The 20,894-nt window shown below is 35.5% G+C and overlaps 6 protein-coding genes and 1 pseudogene across 6 annotated transcripts; 5 read left to right on the top strand and 2 right to left on the bottom strand.

The window, feature by feature from the left end:
• The first annotated feature begins 2,108 nt into the window (after positions 1-2,108).
• On the top strand, positions 2,109-6,414 carry LOC103874551. Its single transcript, XM_009153006.3, has one exon. It carries the CDS (start codon positions 3,630-3,632, stop codon positions 4,521-4,523), a length of 894 nt encoding a protein of 297 aa, XP_009151254.1. The 5' UTR covers positions 2,109-3,629; the 3' UTR covers positions 4,524-6,414.
• LOC103874453 lies at positions 6,334-9,040 on the top strand (the record flags this gene model as incomplete). The annotated part of the gene is made up of 1 exon (XM_009152908.3): positions 6,334-9,040. A coding segment is annotated over one exon (933 nt), but the record flags the coding sequence as incomplete, so codon positions are not given.
• On the top strand, positions 8,096-8,854 carry LOC103874360. Its single transcript, XM_009152805.3, has one exon. It carries the CDS (start codon positions 8,096-8,098, stop codon positions 8,852-8,854), a length of 759 nt encoding a protein of 252 aa, XP_009151053.1.
• Positions 9,041-9,302: 262 nt separating the features above from the next.
• On the top strand, positions 9,303-11,564 carry LOC103874266 (annotated as a pseudogene).
• Positions 11,565-12,707: 1,143 nt separating this feature from the next.
• On the top strand, positions 12,708-14,956 carry LOC103874176. Its single transcript, XM_009152616.3, has 7 exons — positions 12,708-12,968; positions 13,049-13,181; positions 13,346-13,449; positions 13,529-13,700; positions 13,786-13,926; positions 14,014-14,102; positions 14,174-14,956. The coding sequence occupies exons 1-7, from the start codon at positions 12,877-12,879 to the stop codon at positions 14,742-14,744; spliced, it is 1,302 nt and encodes a 433-aa protein (XP_009150864.1). The 5' UTR covers positions 12,708-12,876; the 3' UTR covers positions 14,745-14,956.
• A 1,001-nt stretch (positions 14,957-15,957) lies between these two features.
• Positions 15,958-17,259, bottom strand: LOC103874094 (ganglioside-induced differentiation-associated protein 2). The gene is made up of 3 exons (XM_009152544.3): positions 16,996-17,259; positions 16,660-16,924; positions 15,958-16,571 (listed from the first exon to the last, which is right to left on the bottom strand). Exons 1-3 carry the CDS (start codon positions 17,123-17,125, stop codon positions 16,349-16,351), a joined length of 618 nt encoding a protein of 205 aa, XP_009150792.2. The 5' UTR covers positions 17,126-17,259; the 3' UTR covers positions 15,958-16,348.
• A 1,274-nt stretch (positions 17,260-18,533) lies between these two features.
• LOC103873899 (thiol-disulfide oxidoreductase LTO1) lies at positions 18,534-20,803 on the bottom strand. Its single transcript, XM_009152338.2, has 7 exons — positions 20,568-20,803; positions 20,264-20,495; positions 19,771-20,027; positions 19,581-19,693; positions 19,289-19,436; positions 19,057-19,194; positions 18,534-18,978 (listed from the first exon to the last, which is right to left on the bottom strand). The coding sequence occupies exons 1-7, from the start codon at positions 20,664-20,666 to the stop codon at positions 18,889-18,891; spliced, it is 1,077 nt and encodes a 358-aa protein (XP_009150586.1). The 5' UTR covers positions 20,667-20,803; the 3' UTR covers positions 18,534-18,888.
• Between the last annotated feature and the right edge of the window lie 91 nt (positions 20,804-20,894).

The raw sequence follows: 20,894 nt of genomic DNA, 5'->3' as shown, positions 1-20,894 counted from the left end.
CATAGATTTTGAGAAAAATTCAAAAATATGAAAATATTTTGTTAATGTATAGTTACATCCTTCACTAATATATGATGAATGTCAAAGAGGTTTGGAAATTTTGTTGTCTCTGTTTCTCTAGAAAATAACGATTTTATAGTGGTTAGTCCACCAATTTAGGGAGTATTATAAAGTTTCACTAAATTAATTGACAAAAAATTAAAACGATGCCCATGTACAGTAAAAAAGAGTTTAATATACATTAATACAAATGTATAATGAATTTTGAAATTTTAAAACAACACTAAAGATCACAGGATTCAGTATATAGATCATTTACCGAAAAATTCAATATTTTCGTAGGCTTACACATAGATTTTGATAAAAATTAAAATATATGAAAATATTGTTTTAATGTATAGTTGCATCCTTCACTAATATATGATGAAGGTCAAAGAGGTTTGGAACTTTTGTTGTCTACGTTTCTCTAGAAAATAACGATTTTATAGTGGTTAGTCCACCAATTTAGGGAGTATTATAAATTTTTACTAAATTAATTGACAAAAAATTAAAATGATGTTCATGTACAATGAAAGAGAGTTTAATATACATTAATACAAATGTAGAATGTGTTTTAAAAATTTTAAAAATACTAAAGATTATAGACTTCAGTATATAGGTCATTTACCAAAAAATTCAATATTTTCGTAGGCATTAATACATAGATTTTGAGAAAAAATCAAAAATATAAAAATATTATTTTAACGTATACTTGCATCCTTCACTAATATATCCTTCACTAATATATCCTTCACTAATATATGATGAAGATTAAATAGGTTTGAAATTTTTGTTGTCTCCGTTTCTCTAGAAAGTAACGATTTTATAGTGTTTAGTCTACCAATTTAGGGAGTATTATAAAGTTTTACTAAATTAATTGACAAAAAAATAAAACGATGCCCATGTACCGTGAAAGAGAGTTTAATGTACATTAATACAAATGTAGAATGTGTTTAGAAATTTTAAAACAGCACTAAAGATCATAGGCTTCAGTATATAGAACATTTACCAAAAAGTTTAATATTTTCGTAGGCTTTAACACATAGATTTTGAGAAAATATGAAAATATTGTTTTAATGTATAGGTGCATCATTCACTAATATATGATAAAGATCAAAGATGATTGAAACTTTTATTGTTTCCGTTTCTCTAGAAAATGACGATTTATGGTGGTTAGTCCACCAATTTATGGAGTATTATAAAGTTATACTAAATTAATTGACAAAAAATTAAAACGATACCCATGTACCATGAAAGAGAGTTTAATATACATTAATACAAATGTAGAATGTGTTTAGAAATTTTAAAATAACACTAAAGATCATAGGCTTCAGTATATAGAGCATTTACCAAAAAAATTCAATATTTTCGTAAGGGCATAAATTTTGAGAAAAAATCAAAAATATGAAAATATTGTTTTAATGTATATTTGCGTCCTTCACTAATATATGATGAAAGTCAAAGAGATTTGAAACGTTTGTTGTCTTCGTTTCTCTAGAAAATAACGATTTTATAGTGGTTAGTCCACCAATTTAGGGAGTATTATGAAAGTTTACTAAATTAATTGACAAAAAAAAACGAAGTCCATGTACCATGAAAGAGATTTTAATATACATTAATACAAATGTAGAATGTGTTCATAAATTTTAAAACAACACTAAAGATGATATGCTTCAGTATATAGAGCATTTACCGAAAAGTTCAATATTTTTGTAGGGGTCAACACATAGATTTTGAGAAAATTTTAAAAATATGAAAATTTTGTTTTAATGCGTAGTTGCATTCTTTGCTAACATATGATGAATGTCAAAGAGGTTTGAAATTTTTGTTGTCTCCGTTTCTCTAGAAAATAACGATTTTATAATGGTTAATCCACAAATTTAGGGAATATTATAAAGTTTTACTAAACTACTTGACAAAAAATTAAAACGATGTCCATGTACCATGAAAGAGATTTTAATATATATTAATACAACTTTAGAATGTGTTTAGAAATTTTAAAACAAGCTTCATTATGTAGAGCATTTATCAAAAAAATCAATATTTTCGTAGGGGGTTAACACATAGATTTTGAGAAAAAATTAAAAAATTGAAAATACTATTTTAATGCATTTTTGCATTTTTCACTAACATATGATGAATGTCAAAGAGGTTTGAAGTTTTTGTTTCTCCGTTTCTCTAGAAAATAGCGATTTTATATTGTTTAGTCCACCAATTTAGATAGTATTATGAAGTGTTACTAAATTAATTGACAAAAAATTAAAACGATGTTCATGTACCATGAAAGATAGTGTAATATACATTAGTACAAATGTTGAATGTGTTTAGAAATTTCAAAACAACACTAAAGATCATAGACTTCAGTATATAGAGCATTTACCAAAAAATTCAATATTTTCGTAGGCTTTAACACATAGATTTTGAGAAAAAAATCAAAAATATGAAAAAATTGTTTTAATACATAGTTGCATCTTTCACTAACATATGGTGAATGTCAAAGATGTTTGGAACTTTTGTTGTATCCGTTTCCCTAGAAAATATCGATTTTATAGTGGTTATTCCGACAATTTATGGAGTATTATGAAGTTTTACTAAATTAATTGACAAAAAATTAAAATGATGCCCATGTTCTATGAAAGAGAGTTTAATATACATTAATACAAATGTAGAATGTGTTTAGAAATTTTTAAACAACACTAAAGATCATAAGCTTCAGTATATAGAGCATTTAGCTATGTTATTATGAAAATCAACACTAAAATAACTAACTATTCAATTTTCTATCTTTACTTTTTTCTTGAAGAATTATTAGATAGTAACCATTTATAAATATCATTTCATTCACCACAAAATAAAATCATATATAATATAGCTTATATCATTTACCTATGTTGTTATAAAAATCAAGAAATATTGTTATATACTTCGTTATATAACTATAACATATATATAGAATAAAGTATGAATTAATTTATCAAACCAAAATTACAAATTTATCATTTATTAGTACATCTTTGTATATATATTAATCGCAATTAATTATCTAAAGATTCCTCCTCTGGTTATTTACTTATTTATATAAAACCATCTGTTAGTGAACTAAAAACAAAGAAGACCAGCCTTGGGTTCTTTGAAGCTGGACTTCTTAAGATCTCTTAACTTAAATCTAACCTGACAAGAAAAAGTAGTAATTTTTGTTAATCAAGAAAAAAATAGGTTACTGACAAACGACCAACCAACTGACTAGAAAAAATTAGTATGTAGCCAAAGTTGAATGTATGCACAAGAAGAAGACAAAGATGAACATGACTTACAAGAGTCAGTGACCAGTATGTAGCCAAAGTTGAATGGATGCATAACAAGAAGACAAAGAGGAACATGAGTTACAAGAGTCACTGGCCATTACCTGATGATTAATTCATGTTAGAAACAAACAGATCAGACTACGTGACCCATGTTCTTCTCACATGTTCCCACGTCGTTTAACCCGAGAATTCCTCTGTTCTTGAGCTTCTCCACTATATATAGTAACGGTCAAGAACCTATAGAGCATCTCAACCAAAATATAGTGTTCTCTTAAATAATTATTCATGGAGGGTTTAGATTCAGTTTTTCTGTCTGATCGAACCACACACCAGCCGGTTCGATCTGTGAGTCTTCCTACAAGAATCCATCCACTCTCTTTTAAACTCAGAGCAGCCTTGTACCGGCTCAGTATCTGGAAGAGATCCTCTTCCTCAATCTCAGTTTCAGCTTCTTTCGGGTCCGAGACGCTTCTCGTTGGACTAGTGAACCTCACCGAGCTCTACGGTTGCGTCCACGAGCTACTTGAGTCTCCTTACGTGAGACACACTCTACGTCACCACCAGAAGGGGAAACTTCTAGATGAGTCTTTAAATGTATCCGTCGTGTTGCTGGACGTGTGTGAGGCTGCAAGGGAGGTGGTTGCCACGATGAGAGAGCACATGATGAATCTCAAATCAGCTCTGCGTAGGAAAGGTAGCGTAGAGAAGGAGGTTAGGGCATATGTTAACGTGAGGAAGAAGGCAAAGAAAGAAATCTCCAAACACCTCAATGGACTTAAGAAAATGGAAACTAGAGATATTTCCACAAATATAGATCAAGATCCAGCGGTAGCATCTACGAGTGTTCTGAGAGAGACGATCGAAATCTCTGTCTCGATCCTCAGGCATCTTTTGTTGTTCCTATCGACAACACCACCACCACCTCCAGCAAGGAAAATCAAGAACATCATTGGTCTTTTTCCGATTCCTTTAGCATCGAGGTCATTGGCAGATAGATATCTGGATCTGATAAAAGAAGCGAAAAATCTTGATGATGTCTTTTTAGGTTCTCTTGAGAAGAACAAGAGGAGAGATATCGTTGAAGAGAGCTTTGGTGATCTGGAGGCAGAGCTGGACTCAGTTTTCAAGTGTTTAGTCAAGAACAGAGTACTGTTCCTTAATATCCTAAGTAACTGTTGAGACCTGAGTCTTTTTTTTTCCTCCGAGCTTTTCTTTTTGTCAATCAGATGTATACATCTTTGTCCTCAAGTTGTTTCTCTTGCAAGAAAAAGAAAACAAGATCTCAGTTTTGCACTAGTGTAAACCGATTTTTGTATCATCTAGACCTCATGTTTGTAGTACTAATGTAAAATAACAAATTAAACTCAAATTATATAATAAAATATTGATGTTAAGTTTAAGGATTATTTTGGGCATCTATAATATTATTTGTGAAGTTATTTTTTCAACAACAAAGATATCATCTAGTTAATGTTAATTTGGGTATTGTGGTTTGGGTGTCTACATGTGTGACTAATTAATGTTTTACCAATTTTTTTAAATGGTCGATAGACTGGTGATTTGCATAGGAAATACTTCTTTCAAACTTTTAAAACGATGTGCATAAAGTTGACAAATTTTATATATCAAAATATAAGAGTAAGATTACATTAGCTACTAGCTAGAGTGACGAGATTCAGTGTTCATCAATCATCACAGCTTAATTGTTTGTAGAATAGCATTTTCTGAAACACACAACTCTACTTTAGACACTTATTATTTTATTTCTTCGAGCTAGCTCTTATCCGAATGATAATTGGTGTAGGAATCTGATAAAGTTAAAGCAAGATCATTGGCAACTTTCTTTTGTTCTTTTGTAACCGATTTTCATAACATACTTTCTTCTAGCTAGTTCTTATCCGATTGATAATTGGTGTAAGATTCGTACAAGTTTAGCAAGATCATTAGCAATGACGTGGGACATGCAAGTACTCTCTTTATCTATTTCGTGAAGGAATATGTGTTTTAGATCTTTATATATTAATAAGAACATTAGCATTGCGTGATGGAACATGGAATAATTGGTGCCCACACACCTAAAAGCAAAACACAGTTCAACTAAAAATGTTAGGCTTTTTACACGTGTACCTGGCGCAAGGGACAATATACGTGGGGCAAATCCATGATATGGATATTTTGTGATATGAATCTACAAATTAAGCATAGCGTTTATACACGTGTAATAATACAAATCAATAGTAGTCTGAAGAGAGTAAACCATTGCTGGAAGATTTACTATGGTTGGTCGATTTAAAGATACCGTCTCACTTGTCAAAAAAACATCTTTTAGTTGAGAAGTCTATTTTAATTGTGTCAACTATAAAATATGATATTGCTTTCAAAAAAGAAAAAAAAACATAAAATATGATGATTCAATTTTAAATTATTTTTCAAAAACATATGCGTCTATACGAAGTCAGACATGCTAAGCGATATGATTATCAAATGTTCTTCGTTTCTAATAAATATACACGTTAGTCACTCAGATTACAAGAAAAAGTGTGTGAAATCACGCAAGTAAATAAACTCAAAACCCGTGATCCTCTTGGACGTGTCATAATGTGAGAAGCCATGCAGAGGAACTTATATAAAAACATTATTTTATTTCCCTGTACAAAAATCTCTTCGTAGTAAGCAACCTACATGAATATGATTGGATAATATAAGGTTGAGGAAGATCTGGATCTAGTAACCTACCGAGACAACTTTATGACTGTCGATACTTTTAAATTTAAATATAATAAAAATGTGTATTGATAATGTGGCGCAACCAGAGACACCACAAACGATGACTCATCAGGCTTTACTCTGTGGCCAAATAATTTGACCAATATAATAACCCGACAGCTCAGAAAGTCACAGATTTGCCAGTGATAATCGGACCAATAAAATTTAACAATTCAATTATTGTTGGTTGTATAAATATGCATGTGTACATCGAGTTGAATAAATCAGATCGATCAAAGAAAGGAAAAAAAAAACTCAAAACACCTTTACTAAAAAAAAAACACAAAAAAGGAGAGGAAAAAAAGTGTTGAATATGACTATCAAGAAACAACTAAGATCCATCAGTTTACCTTCAAGATCACATCCGAGCACGGCAGGGATCGAGGAAGCTCTTAACAAGGTTAAAGCGATTAACACCACGGCGGGTTCTTCAGAATCAATCTTGACGGCGTTGGCTGGTTTGGAGGAGCTCTATAATTGTACGGAGGAGTTTCTTAAAATGGGTTCGACTCAGCGTGTTATGTCCTCGGATGGATCAGAGTTTATGGAGGAGATGCTCGATGGGTCTTTAAGGCTAATGGATATATGCAATATCTCTAGAGACCTCATGGTGGAGACTCACGAACATGTTCGTGGTGTTCAGTCGTGTGTCAGACGCAAGAAAGTAGCCGGAGGAGGAACTGATCAACTCGATGTGGCTGTCTCTGGCTATGTCAGATTTAGAAAGAACATGAGAAAAGAAACTAAGAAGCTTCTTGGATCCTTGAAGAAATTTGATGGAGAGTCATGTTCATCGTCGTCGGGGGTAAGTGATGGCCAACAAGATGAACATCTTGCGGCGGTTATAGATGCGATGAGACGAGTAGTTTCAGTTAGCGTGTCGGTGTTGAAGTCGTTCTTGGAGTTCTTGTCGGGACGACAAAGTAACATTAAGAGCAAGTTGACTTCGGTACTAAAGAAAAAGAAGGTTCATCATGAGGGGACGAAGAACGAGTTGGAGAGTTTGGATTCATCGATATGCTGCTCTCGTGATGACCTACAAAAGAGGCTTGAAGAGGTCGAGATGAGCATTGACGGATTCGAGAAGTATCTAGAAGGTTTATTTCGAAGGTTGATAAGAACACGAGCCTCGCTTCTTAACATAATCTCTCATTAAATTCTAAATTATGCATGTAAAGTTGTAACCTTCGTAGGCATTCGACTTTAGAGAATTTGCCCGGCGGCTACATTAGTTACACTAATATTTTGTACACTAATCAAACAGATAAATGTAGAAAATTAAACACATTTTGTAAAAATAGATACAATATTGCAGTTATATATACAAGCCTTCGTGTGAAAAAATGCCATGGAACGATGAAAAAAAATTCAAATGACAACACCAATTTCTTGATATTAAAAATTTAAATTGGAATTCGCTTAGAACGGTATTATATCACATTTTCCAGAACTATAAAATCTAAGGATTATATCAAAATTGTACTAAAAATCTACAACAACATATCAAAAATAGCAGCCCGATTTAATATTTAAAATAAAGTTTATAGCCTAAAATTTACAATCAAAATGTAGCAAAAACGTAGTTATACAGGAAAAACTAGTTTCAACCTACCAGAATTCATGATATTCTTATGTCAAAATAATTTTTTAAAAATTAAAGTGGATTCAGACCATGCAATGAACATGGCCCACAAACAATGCTAGCACAATTATTGATGTATATATATGATTTCAGTTCTCAATTTCCGGTTCATTTCGACTGAAGAAACCAAGTTATATATGGCTTACCATTTCATATAATTTTCGGTTTTTAATTGGATCCAACGGACGCAACCTTCAAATGAAAAGGCGGGAGAGACCAATAGAGAGATATAGACATTAGACACAGGAAGAGGTAACGGTCATAACCGTCATGTGATCAAAGAAACTATATAAACAACATTTCGGTCTCAGTAAAACTTATTACTCTCAACAAAGTCAAAATCATGAGTGATCCCGAGAAAACAAAAGTGAACACTGAGGAAAAAATTAATGAAAATTCTGATGAAAGTGATTACCTCTGGAGCGATGAAGAAGAAGAAGGGGAGATGCGCGAAATCGTTCTCGCCCTTCCCGCACTGAGTCTTAGTGATCCGGATGAAATAACCCGTCAAAAAGCTGTCGCTGCGGCTGACTTGTTGGTTGCTGCCGCTCAAGAAGCGGCGGTGACTAAAGGCAACATGGATCAACAAGGGTTTGGTGGAAGTGGTGAAACAGCTAAGAAGGAAAAGTCTCGTCGTCCAAGGACGGTTATGTTGGACGACTTGGCAGATGTGGCCGGCGCGTCCGGTTCTAAAGCCACCGTGTCTGCTGGAGAAGAAGAGCCGGCAAAGAAGCCTAAGAAGAAAGGTTCTCCTAAGTTGATCAACCCACCTGAAGGTCCTCCTAAATGTAACGTTTGCGGGAGAAGTTTTCTTTCTTGGAAAGCTGTCTTCGGCCACTTACGGTCTCATAGAGACCGTGGTTACTCTGGCTTCTTACCTCCCCCCACATTTAATGCGGCCGTGAAAGCATCTGGCGGGGATGTTGCTGCTTCTTGCGGTGATGGAGGGCTTGGTTTAGGCACTGGAGGGTTAAATATTGATTTAAACGTTGACCCAATTGATGAGGTGGAGGAATGTGGAACTGGGTCTACTCCAAAGTTTGATCTCAACAGGTCACCGCCACAAGACGAGGAAGATGCGAAAGAGGACAAAGCCGAGTGAAGGCTCTGCGTGGCCTAAAACATTTGCATTTTCTATTTTCTTGCTTAATTTAAGTTTCTGCATGTGTGTTCGCATGCAAACATTATTCTTCCTTGTCCACATTGTTTTCTTCGGTTTGTTTCGTTGAAGTAACTACACAATAACTACATTCGTATGGATTTTTTTTTCTAAGAACCACATTATTCATATTGTTGCTTCTTAAATTATCTTGTTTGCAAATCCATTGTTATAGTATTTTAATATTTGAAAATTGCAGCACTGGAAAGGATTGTTCACGTGAGAGTCTGAGACCTAATTCTTTACAGCATTTTTAGGCATGCGGCTACAAGTTAATATGTTTTTGTTTAATAAGTTTAATTTTTTTCTTTTTTTCTTTTTCATAATTGTCGTCATTAGACAAGCGAAATAAAAAGCAAAAATTTTCTCTGACGTAATCATGTGAAAAAAAAATATTTATGAAAATAAATAACGTAAATAATAAAAACAATCTTGAATAATTTTTTATATTCTGATGGATAAAACGAAAAATAAAATTTCATTATTAAATGTAAATTAAAAAAATAAAATAAAGAATTGATTGGATATGTGATCCTATTGTAGTATACCATATTTTGCACTGATAATAGAAAAAATGAACGTGAGTTATGTTTACAAGAAAACACTTGTAGTTTTTCAATGTAGTTATTACTTGAAAAGTAAAACGAAGTAAAACATACACATTCCATTTTCTTCGCCGCTGAGACTTCGTGATATTATGTCAACAAATTGAGCAAACCTGAACAGTTCAAATTCACATATAGTATGTAAATGGAGCAAATATAGATAGTTCAAATTCACATATAATACATGGATAAATATTAGAAATTATATGCATATTGATATGTGATGTTTTTTTTCGTATAAAACTTTTTAATACTCCTGGAATATTATATGCATATTGATATAGTATATGTATTGGTTGATGAAAGCTGGCTTTATACTCATTGAATTTCAAACATAAATGCAACATAATGAACACCAGTATTTCATCTGTCCTGATTAGTTGCCACAAGAACGGCTGTTATTTCTATAGTTTTGCGGAATGATTGGTACTAATAGTAAATGTAAAAAAGCTCATTTCTACGATCAAATACATCTGTGGTACGTATGAATGTTTGCAACTAGCAACCATTCAAATCATATGCTCCTCTTACACGTGTTGTAATGCAAGACGCCATGCATTAGGCAATCATATAGAAACATTAGTCTATTTTTTGACGAATATTATCTCTTTTCATTATTTAGAAAAACTACATAGGAGGAGGATCTGGATCTCGCTACCTACCGAGACGATTTGATGACCATTGTTTATTTGAATAACTCGAAAGGTCAATTTAATAAAAATATGAAAAATCTCGAAAGGCAAGTTGATTATGTGGCGAAACCGGAGGCATTACAGACGATGATTCATCAGGCTTCATCTCTGTGGCTAAATTAGTTGACCAATGATATCGTCCGACAGCTCAGAGTGTCACAGATTTGCCAGTAATAATCGGACCAATTAAATTAAATATTTCAATAATTGTTGAAGTTTTTTTGTTGATGATGTTACAAGGCCCTATGCTATATATATATATGCATGTGCAGGGCAAGTTGTATCAAGCAGATAGACCAAAAGAAGAAAGAAAAAAAAGGATCAAAACACATTTATCGACCAAAAAAAACACAAAAGATGGAGAATATGCTAATTAAGAAACAATTAAGATCAATAAGTTTACCTTCAAGATCACATCCAAGCACGAGTGGGATCGAGGAAGCTCTTACCAAGGTCAAAACAATAAACACCACGAAGAGTTCATTCGAGTCGATCTCGACGGGGTTAGCTGGTTTGGAGGAGCTCTACGATTGTACGGATGAGTTTCTAAAAATGTGTTCAACGCAACGTGCCATGTCTTCCGTTGGATCAGATTTCATGGAGGAGATGCTCGATGGGTCATTGAGACTAATGGATATATGCAGCGTCTCGAGGGACCTTATGGTGGAGACTCAGGAGCATGTTCGTGATCTTCAATCATGTGTTAGAAGGAAGAAAGTAGCCGGAGGTGGAGAAGACCAACTAACCGTTGCTGTCTCGGGTTATGTCAAATTTAGAAAGAACATGAGGAAAGAAACTAAGAAGCTCCTTGTGTCCTTGAAGTCCATCGATGGAGGGTCAAGTTCATATGATCATGAAGACGAACATGTTGTGGCGGTTATAGATGCGATGAGACGAGTGGTTTCTGTTAGTGTATCTGTGTTGAAGAAAGTTATTGTCGGGACGACAAAGTAACTTAAAGAGCAAATTGGCTTTTGTACTAAAGAAGAAGAAGTGTAATATTGAGGATGCCACGAACGAGTTGGAGAGATTGGATTCCGCGATTAGGGGAGATTCATGCTCTCGTGATGATATACAAGAGAAGCTTGAGGAGGTTGAGATGAGCATTGGCGGGTTCGAGAAAAGCTTAGAAGGGTTGTTTCGAAGGTTGATAAGAACACGAGCCTCGCTTCTCAACATAATCTCTCATTAGAAGAATTTAAAGTATGTAGACCTCGTTGGCATTCGACTTTAGAGAACTTGCCGGAGGGATGCATATCTAAGATTTTTGTATACTAATTAAACTGATACATGTAGAGAGGCATTTGCCAAAAAAAAATAGAAACAGTTTTGCAGTTATTACCTTTAACAAAAAAACTTTGCTGTTATATATCCATGAACGTTATGAAACAACTTAATAGCAATCTGGTTGCTATACTAATTTTGACATAATTTTGTAAAACGAAATTTTACTTCTTTTTATAAATTTGAACAATTCTTTAAAATACAAATGATTACGAGATTCTTAGAGCATCTTTAAACCTATTTCATTTTTCACTTTAAAATGAGATAAAATACATTATGAAATAAACAATGCTCCAATCTTTTTATATATTTATTATTCTATAATGGAGTAAAAGATGAATTTACTCCATAAATAAAATAATTTTTTTTTGTTCGTTGCTCTACTATGGAGTAAAAAATAAAGTAGGATTAGAATATTTAATTTTATATTCTATTTTATTTCATTCTGGAAAAAAAATAAAAAAAATCATTGGAAATGCTATTATAAATTTCTCACAAGCTTTGAAAACCTCATTATATTCACTTTCTTCCTTTCTATCATCATTTTTGTATATCATAAAATACTTAAATACTTTCAATATATAGAAGTGTGCTAAGACTCATGCGATCGATAAGATCATAATTATGTACTGGATAATAATGTATAAAGTTATACTGAATAGAAAAGTGTGATAAGGTCAAAATTTTATATATGGTAAGAAAATTAATATAACATTGAACAATAAATATAAAATCACATAAATTATCGCATATAAGCCAAATCAATTACACATAATTTCCTAAAATCTCTGTATAGAGTTAAATATGGAAAACCTTCCAAATATAGACATGCCAAGATTTGTACGTCACTTTAGAAAGAAAGGCTCAAGACAAAGGTCCAGCCCATTACATCAAACGCAATTACATTATCAAAGCGAAGCTAAGAGCATCTGCAAAGGAATTCTATTTTTTTCTCTATAATTTACACTAAAATAGAGTAACTATATTTGGAGTAAAAAAATAAGATTACTCTATATTTCACTCTATTATAGAGTGAACCATTGGAGCAAATCCAACTCTATAATAGAGTTACTCTATTTTAGAGTGAAATATAGAGAAAATTATAGTGTAGCATTGGAGATGGTCTAAATAAATGATTAGGCTTTGCTTTGCTTAGGATACTCCTTCGGTTCGAGACTAATGAGTAACGCGTGTCAAAGATAAAACGGCTATATTTGACAATGTCAAAAAAAAAGGTGGTCCAGCTAATAGAGTAAGTCGGTGGGTTCTCGTGGGACCCAATAGAGCGTTAATCTCATTGGACCCGTTACATACACACTCACACCTTCCTTCTTCAGTCATCGTCCTCCAGTGTCAGAGAAGAAACGGTGGTGGTGAGAAAAAAATGACGGCGGCCGGAGTAGCCTCGGTTCAGACGAAGAAGCTCCTCAAGTTCAGCCTTTCTCTCTTCCGCCGCGGCTTTAACTCCTCCAAATGGTAAAATCTTGAACATTCTTATATAGATTCTTTCCATAAATAGCAAGATCTGATGAATCTGTTTTGGTCGGAAAATAAAGCAAAACGGCGGCGAAGATGGCTGTAGCTAGGATAAAGCTTCTGAGGAACAAGAGACAAGTTGTGGTGAAGCAAATGAGACGTGACATCGCTCTTCTTCTTCAGTCCGGTCAAGATGCCACCGCTCGAATCAGAGTATTTCACTTTCTCTCTTGTCTGAAAGACCAAAGCTCTTTACCCTGTCTGAAAAAAAAGACCAAAGCTCTTTACTTTTTTTCTATTGTCTGAAAAAAAAAGACCAAAGCTATTGACTTTAATGTTTCTCTAGCACAAGCAACTCAATCTCAATGGCAATTCAGGTTGAGCATGTGATTAGGGAGCAGAACATCTTGGCGGCTAACGAAATCATTGAGCTTTTCTGTGAACTCATTGTTTCTCGACTCACTATCATCACAAAACAAAAGTAATGTTTCATATTCAGTTTCAAAGTTTGTGTCTTTTTTACCTAAAACTCAATTTGGGTTTTCTCTTCTCTCATTTAGGGAATGTCCTGTGGATCTGAAGGAAGGCATTGCTAGTTTGATATTTGCTGCGCCAAGGTGCTCGGAGATACCTGAGCTTGGAGATCTGAAAGACATCTTTGAGAAGAAGTACGGAAGAGATTTTGTTACCGCTGCTACTGAGCTGCGTCCTACCTGTGGCGTGAACCGGATGGTAAGAGAGAGAGAGAGTTCATTCATCGTCTCTGATTGCTTAAACAATGACATGACGTTTGGTGACTCTTGTGATTGTTTTGTAGTTGATTGATAAGCTTTCGGTGAGGCATCCTGGTGGAGAATTCAAACTGAAGATCATGAAGGAGATTGCCAAGGAGTTCCAGGTTGATTGGGACACTGCAGAGACTGAGCAAGAACTTCTCAAACCTCAAGAAGAAACCATTGTACATGTCTCTCTTTATCTCTCTCATTTTTCTTCTTTCTTTGAATTATAATCTTGAACACATGTAATGTTTCTTGTATGAGAGCAGGATGGTCCACGTGCGTTTGTTAGCGCATCAAGCTTACCAGTGAACCGTGCTTCTGATGAACCCATTGATCCTACCAAAGCTGTCCCGAGGTACATATTCGTTTTTGTTTCAACAATGTTCAGAAAATGTAAGTCCTTATGTTGTGTTTTTGTTTATTCAGATCGAGTAGTAGCATGAGCAGCATCAACACGCATTATCATGACACCGAGTCAGCAGCTGAAGCAGCAGCTGAATTAGCCAAGCAGGCGGTTGCAGCAGCACAAGCAGCCGCCTTGTTAGCTAACAGAAGAGATAGCAGCAACAGCAACAAGGAGTTCTCTGTATCCTCCTCCTCGTCTTTGGATCATTCAAGGAGACAATCTGAAACAAGCTCCTACTACTACGCTAAGCCTTCCGTAGCAAACAGAAGATACAGCTGCAACAATGAAGAAGATTACGCCAAAACTGAAGCAGAAGCGAAGGAAACAATGAGGAGGAGACACACACTTCCTCCTCCTGCGACTTCTGAGGTCAAGTTTGATGAGTCTGACTACTACGAGGAAGATACAGAGCCGGAAGAAGGACCTTTACAGAGACGTGCTTCTTCCCTCCCGCCAGACAGAGCACCACCTCAGGCTCCTGAGTCGAGAAGGGACTCGAGCGGTCACCATGTTCACCCAAAACTGCCTGATTATGATGAGTTGGCTGCACGTTTTGACGCTATTAGGCACAGTAAAGGGCCATTGATCTGAAGCTGGGGAACTTCGTTTACTATATAAATAGAAAGAATATCACGTATGGGGATTTAATGAAGTATTGTGTTTTTTACTACATTGGTTGGTTGTATGAAAGAAGAAAGAAGCATTACTTTTTTGTTGTACTCAATAACACTGTTCGCTTTTGTTGTGATTTTGTCGGAAACTGAAGTTAAAAATAGAGAAATCGAAAACAGAATTTTGATATTCTGGACTTGATTCCTTGTATAGATGTGATATTATTCTCTATTCATAGAACCTTTTATCAAGATAACTAGATGTTTTGACCGCACTTGCGGACCTAATCGTTTTACAAATATATATTAGTTTATATTTTATTAATTCAAAAATCAGCATGATAACTTATTATTTATGTTTTCAAAAACATTAAATCAAACATCAAATTATATATATATCAAACACAATATATATATATATATGTGATGTAAATTTAAATAAAAATATATGTTTATTATTGTGCTGAAATTTTAAAAGAAAACATTCACATATTAGAAATATTTTAGTAAATATATTTATACAAATTTAGTTCATTAATATTTAATTATAAATTGTTTATTTGTTATTTTCTAACTTTTATAATTGAAAAAATAAATTTTAAGATAACAACACAATATATAAGAATTATCTTGTTTAAAAAATAATTAATATTATTAATAAAAATTCGTTTTTAATTATATTTATAACTGAAAACATGTTTTAAGATAACAACACAATGTAAAAATTATATTTTTGAAAAAAAATAATATTATAAAAAAAAATTTATTTTTGATTATATAGTTAATTATAGATAAATTCATTAAGGGTAATATATATATTAACTGCTTTAACTTTTAACGTGAGAACTCCGTTGCTAAAATTTATTTCGCAGATAATAGTATAGATCGTGAATATTCATATAAACCCTCATGTACATACAGTACAATCAATAGAATCACCAAAGGCATCACCAAAGGCCAAAATTAGTTGTGAGTTTTGATTAGTTGTGAGTTTCTTTGGCCAAAATTAGTTCTGTCTTGGCTACTGAATATTATGGATGATTGGAGAATTCTAGCTATTTTACAGATGAAGAAGATAAAATCAATGTTATTCAAGCTTGATGATGGTGGTATCACTCATCTTCTCATGAGAGTTGTTTTCATAGTTCAATCCTCGTTTTTACTATGAGAATGTTGCTGTTAGAGATATTTTATAGCACTTAATAAAATAACTTGTGACACTGACATATTTTTGTTTTTACAACTAATGTTACACTAACATATTATATCAACATATACACAAGATTTTCGACAACTCACAACGACCACCACCACTAAAGAAAAGATCTACAAATTTCTCCAAAGAAACATTAAAAACTATTTAAAAAGAGAAAAGAACAAGTTTAAGAAAGAAAAAAAAAATCTAAAGATTCACAACCTTTCCTTATCCAAACACCAACAGCTTTTCTTTTCTATTTTTTTTTTTCCCGTAAAAAACGCTCACTGGCCGCGAGAAGCACCACCATCTATTCGTGACTACTTTTTGATATTTTAATCGTATATTATACGGTTTAAAAGATACGACCGGAGATCTGGTGGGTCACGCTACGAGATACACCTCATCGAGAAACTGGAGACTGATGAATCTACGGCGGTGGCTCCGGCGTAAACCCTAGCGTGATCGCTCTCCTGACCGTAATCCATCATCGGACGGTACTCTAGATCGTCGTCGTGGTCGTAAACAAACTCCGGCATCTCTATCTCGTTCCTCCTCACGTGCTCCCACAAGTAGTCAACTCTGCTTATGTACCTTAGCTTCCCGTACAACCTACCGTAGCCAATCACCACACCAAACAAACCAATCAGTATGCAAAAATAAAAATTCAATTTCGAGGATCCACAAAATACGAACTCACCCGCCGGAGAAGAGGAATCGGCCGCAAGTGGCGAGGAAGAGACGTGACTGGAGGCCTGGGTGGAGGAAGTAAACCTCCTGGAGATTGTCTCTGACGTTTACGGGAATCGCGTCGTAGATCGCTCGTAGAGCTGAGATTCCAGGGAAATTCTCGCTCCTCTGTACGCCGGTGTGAACGTAGAGCACGGCGAATGGTTTTCTCCCTAGTCGAGGGAAGATCTTCTCCTCTAGGTACTTGTTCAACACATCCAGTGATAGAAACCGAGCTGATATGAGAAAAATTCAAATTTAGATTCTGATGAAAGAGAGCAGATGGAGTCTAGAAACAGATCCAAACCTGGAAAGAATTTGCCGATGATACGAAGGATCTTACGGCCGCGTTTGTCTCTGCCATGGATCTTGAAGATCTCGAGCTTCTCGATCAGCTGCTCTTGCTCCATCTCCGAAATCTGAGGTGTTGTCGTCATCTTTGAAAAATCAGTTGAAGAGTGCGGCGAGTGAAGGTGATGAAGAACTGATGGATTTTAAAGAGATTTCAAAGGGCGAAAACTAAAAATGTGAATTTATTGGAGGGGTTTAATGTGAGAAACGACGGGATTTTACGAATATTCTATAGCATCTTCCCTTTTCAACGTGATCGTTCTCACCTCTTCCGTGGGTCCAACACTCATTACCTGTTTTGCCCTTTTTATGAGCTTTCTTGTGAAGCAACTAATCTGACCCCTCCATTCTCCCTACATCTAACGGCTACTGCTTTTTTTCTTTACTCTTTTCCCGCGCGAGCGTTACTTTACGTTACGCCTCGTCACATTCATTAGAGGTTTGGATAAGAATAAGATTAACTTTATTTTTGGCTCATCTGTTGTTCAACAAAAACCAAGTTAGCAATATAGTAATGAAATATCTGGATGTTTTTTTTTTTTTTTTTTTCTCTGATATTTATTAACAGAACCAAAGCCCAAAAAACAACAAGGTCCAAAAAATATTACAAAGGAAACCCTAAACAAAGGTCCAAACAAAAGGGAATCCAAACCCAAAGCCCAACAAACAGGCAACCCAACAAAAAAACGACATGTACTGTCAATAACGTGTTCCAACCCTAACAAAGAGTGCCCACGTGTCGCACATGCCTTTATCGTTTTTGCCGCCTCGCAAATCAACGTCGGTACGCAGCGGACGATTCACCGGAAACCCTATCTCCCACCGGAGTCATCTCGGAACCACGAAACTCCACTGTCTTTTTCGACTTCAATCTTCTCCACCGAACCAAACAAAGCGTTTAAAACTCCGGAATCCACCGGGAACTCAACCAGAACCACCACCGAAAAAGCCACCTCCAACGACTGTATTGAAAGCTAAAGGCTTCATCAGTTAAACACGTACCCTGAGCTTTGGAGAGTATCAATCGGTTAGAACCGAGATCTCATCCAAACCCATACTTTTCTTCATAAAAAACCAAACTTTAATCAAGATCAATCCTCCAAACGAACTCGGACTTACTGTCCGAAGAGGAAATCAATCGATGGTAAGAAAGACATAGCGAAACTAGCGGAGCTTAATCCCGAGAGTAAGCCATCAAAAACCGCCAAAACCCAAGCTGGATTATTCCACCTAGAAGATCGCGGAAACACCAGAGTCTAAGCCAGCTACACCGTGGAAGAGATCACCGTGTGCACTGGAGTCAATATCACAGATCAGAAGGAAGAGAGAGGAAAGGAACCACCACGACTCAGTCTTTCTCTTTCAAGGAATCTTAAGAGAGAAGGAAGAGAGTCTACCATTCCTTTATCTGGATGTTCATATCTATCCCATATTTTAATCTTTAGAAAAGGAGAAAATAGAAACCTATCTATTGCCTATCTGCCATGGATCATCTATCTACACGCATGTAACATTCATTATGTAAATACAACATACATACATGTGTGCTCTTAACCTCATTTCTAGGCATTACACCATAATATACCGATTTACATTCATGTGTATACTCTTACATCAAGACATGACTAGATGAATGCAGGTTCTCGGATTGCTAGTAGAACCCAACAAGTTTTGGAACCTAATAATCTTTACATGATAGTGTGATTCTCTGGTGCTGGCTAAGCGATAGATCACGGAGTTATATAACCTCCTGTGGCAAGAATAATCACTTGCACTGGCACAGAGCATCCTATAACTATCGGTATCAATAAAAGAGCATTCACCTAATATTCCTGCAACTATACAAATTTTACTGAAGTTGTTTGGCCTCAATTGCCTGATCAAGGCTGAATCCAGACATCTCCGCTAGTTCAGCGAGTTCTACTTCTCCGCTTAAGACCTAAACAATAAAAGAGGTGAAATAGGAACTGACATGTGATGAAAATGTGTTGCCAAGGATTCAAGAGGATTTACTCACCTGACCATTTATCATCCATGTCGGGAATCCTTCGATCCCAACATCTGAACATGCTTTGAATATCTTAGTTCCTTTCTTGTAGCCTTCGGGAAAACATTCCACGTAATTCAGTAGCTTTGCCGCTTCTCTTCCAAACATCTATAGATGGAAGGAAGTTACATAGTTACACGATAAGCCCATTAAACTGATTACTCGTTAACCAATAATGAATTAAATACCTACTAGTATCTACCTCTTTTTGCTCTAAGCAGTGAGAACACCAGAATGCTCCATACATTTTAGCTCCAATGGAGTTTAGATGTTTTGCTAACGCTATAGCATATGGGCTCGATGATGTAGTGATCTCTGTTGAATAATATGGCAGCTCAATATCACCTGAGCTGCTAGAAGTGAACACCAAAGACGTATATTGGGGTTAAGAGAAACCACTTGATTTGACTCATTCACTCTCGGGCAGCTATATGTTCACTACTTATCAGAGAGAATTAAAACATGCCATCAGACTCCAAAAGAAGCTAGAGTACCTTGAAGGGATTGGTTGAGCAGTACTATATGAAGCAGTCAGGGAGGCAACTACTATGAGTGCCAAGCATATCTGCAATCCTACAACTTGCTGTATCTCTTGCATCTTCACATCCTACCACATGCACCGAGCAAATAAACTCATCTTGAAGATTTTCACAAAATGTAAGAGAAACGGATATAAAGGGATACCTTTAAAGCGAGGAAAAATAGAGAAAACGATAGGAAAGCAGACACTAGGCAATAAAGGCACGATGACCCCGAGAGCTTGGTGCTAAGGATATACAGGAAGTACGCACTAGCAGATGCCATTGTAGTTGTGGCCGCAAATAACGCAAAACGCCCGTTGGTCTTACTGACTCCAAAGGGTAAATTCCCTTCCCCAAGCTGTGTACTCAAAGCTGTTACTAAGCCATACATAACAAACCCAATCACTGGCAAAGGAACACCTGGAGAAATGCAAAAGAACAGTCACTTAGTTCAGCTTTCAACATGGAGCATGCTATTCATTGACACAGCTCATAGCACAGATTCAAGATTATATCGCATTGAGAGTGATTCAATCAGAATCTAATCATGCCTATGAGATCAAATACCATGAATACAAATCTTGAACTAAGCTACATACAAGTTTCCAGGTTAATCTAAGCTCAAGACTACATTAATCACCACTAGTGTATAGTACCAAAAACAAGGGCGTAATCGCTGTTCAATACATCGCCGCAAGTACCACCACCAACGGGGCAAAAGGCATCGGAGCCAGTGAGTTTCAGGTAGGTTAAATACGCGGTGTCTAACATCCCGATACCGCCGAGTCCGGTGAACCAGCTGTATGTCGAACTGTTAATAGATACCGAATCTACACCATCATCCGACTCAGATGACGAGCATTTGATCGAAAATCTCCGGCGAGAGACCTGATTAAGAACATCTGACTTCAATTAAACCAATCACACTACCATCACACACGAAAATGAAACGAGATTTACCTCGAAACGTCTTGGATTGAGAGACGACGACGAAGGAGGAAGCTCACGGAAGCCGAAACGAAACTGACAAGACGATACAGGGATAAACCTCGCCATCATCGTCGTCGTTGAACAATCGCTAATCCAACATCATCGAAAAGCTTCCCTCAACTTTCACTCCCTTCCGTTTCGTTAATGGGCCTAAGGCAAGGCCCATCTAGTATTAAGAGCTGGGCCTAATAAGAAACGTATAGTAGCATCTAATCCGAGTCAGCAAGTTATCCATATTACGACTTACGAGGTAACCGAGTTGGACTTATCAACTGATATCCATACTCCGCATGGCTT

Source organism: Brassica rapa, chromosome A01 (assembly GCF_000309985.2).
Source record: "Brassica rapa cultivar Chiifu-401-42 chromosome A01, CAAS_Brap_v3.01, whole genome shotgun sequence".
Lineage (NCBI taxonomy): Eukaryota > Viridiplantae > Streptophyta > Magnoliopsida > Brassicales > Brassicaceae > Brassica > Brassica rapa.
Note: the sequence above shows the minus strand (reverse complement) of the source record. Positions and strands in the feature narration are given on the sequence as shown.

Coding starts and splice junctions, on each gene's coding strand:
- LOC103874551 (XM_009153006.3), top strand. CDS start 3,630: ATGGAGGGTTTAGATTCAGTTTTTCTGTCTGATCGAACCACACACCAG.
- LOC103874360 (XM_009152805.3), top strand. CDS start 8,096: ATGAGTGATCCCGAGAAAACAAAAGTGAACACTGAGGAAAAAATTAAT.
- LOC103874176 (XM_009152616.3), top strand. CDS start 12,877: ATGACGGCGGCCGGAGTAGCCTCGGTTCAGACGAAGAAGCTCCTCAAG. Junction 13,927..14,013: donor AACCTCAAGAAGAAACCATT/GTACATGTCTCT, acceptor GTATGAGAGCAG/GATGGTCCACGTGCGTTTGT. Junction 14,103..14,173: donor CCTACCAAAGCTGTCCCGAG/GTACATATTCGT, acceptor TTGTTTATTCAG/ATCGAGTAGTAGCATGAGCA.
- LOC103874094 (XM_009152544.3), bottom strand. CDS start 17,125: ATGACGACAACACCTCAGATTTCGGAGATGGAGCAAGAGCAGCTGATC. Junction 16,925..16,995: donor CATCGGCAAATTCTTTCCAG/GTTTGGATCTGT, acceptor TTCTCATATCAG/CTCGGTTTCTATCACTGGAT. Junction 16,572..16,659: donor CGATTCCTCTTCTCCGGCGG/GTGAGTTCGTAT, acceptor TGGCTACGGTAG/GTTGTACGGGAAGCTAAGGT.
- LOC103873899 (XM_009152338.2), bottom strand. CDS start 20,666: ATGATGGCGAGGTTTATCCCTGTATCGTCTTGTCAGTTTCGTTTCGGC. Junction 20,496..20,567: donor TCAATCCAAGACGTTTCGAG/GTAAATCTCGTT, acceptor GTTCTTAATCAG/GTCTCTCGCCGGAGATTTTC. Junction 20,028..20,263: donor CGATTACGCCCTTGTTTTTG/GTACTATACACT, acceptor GCATTTCTCCAG/GTGTTCCTTTGCCAGTGATT.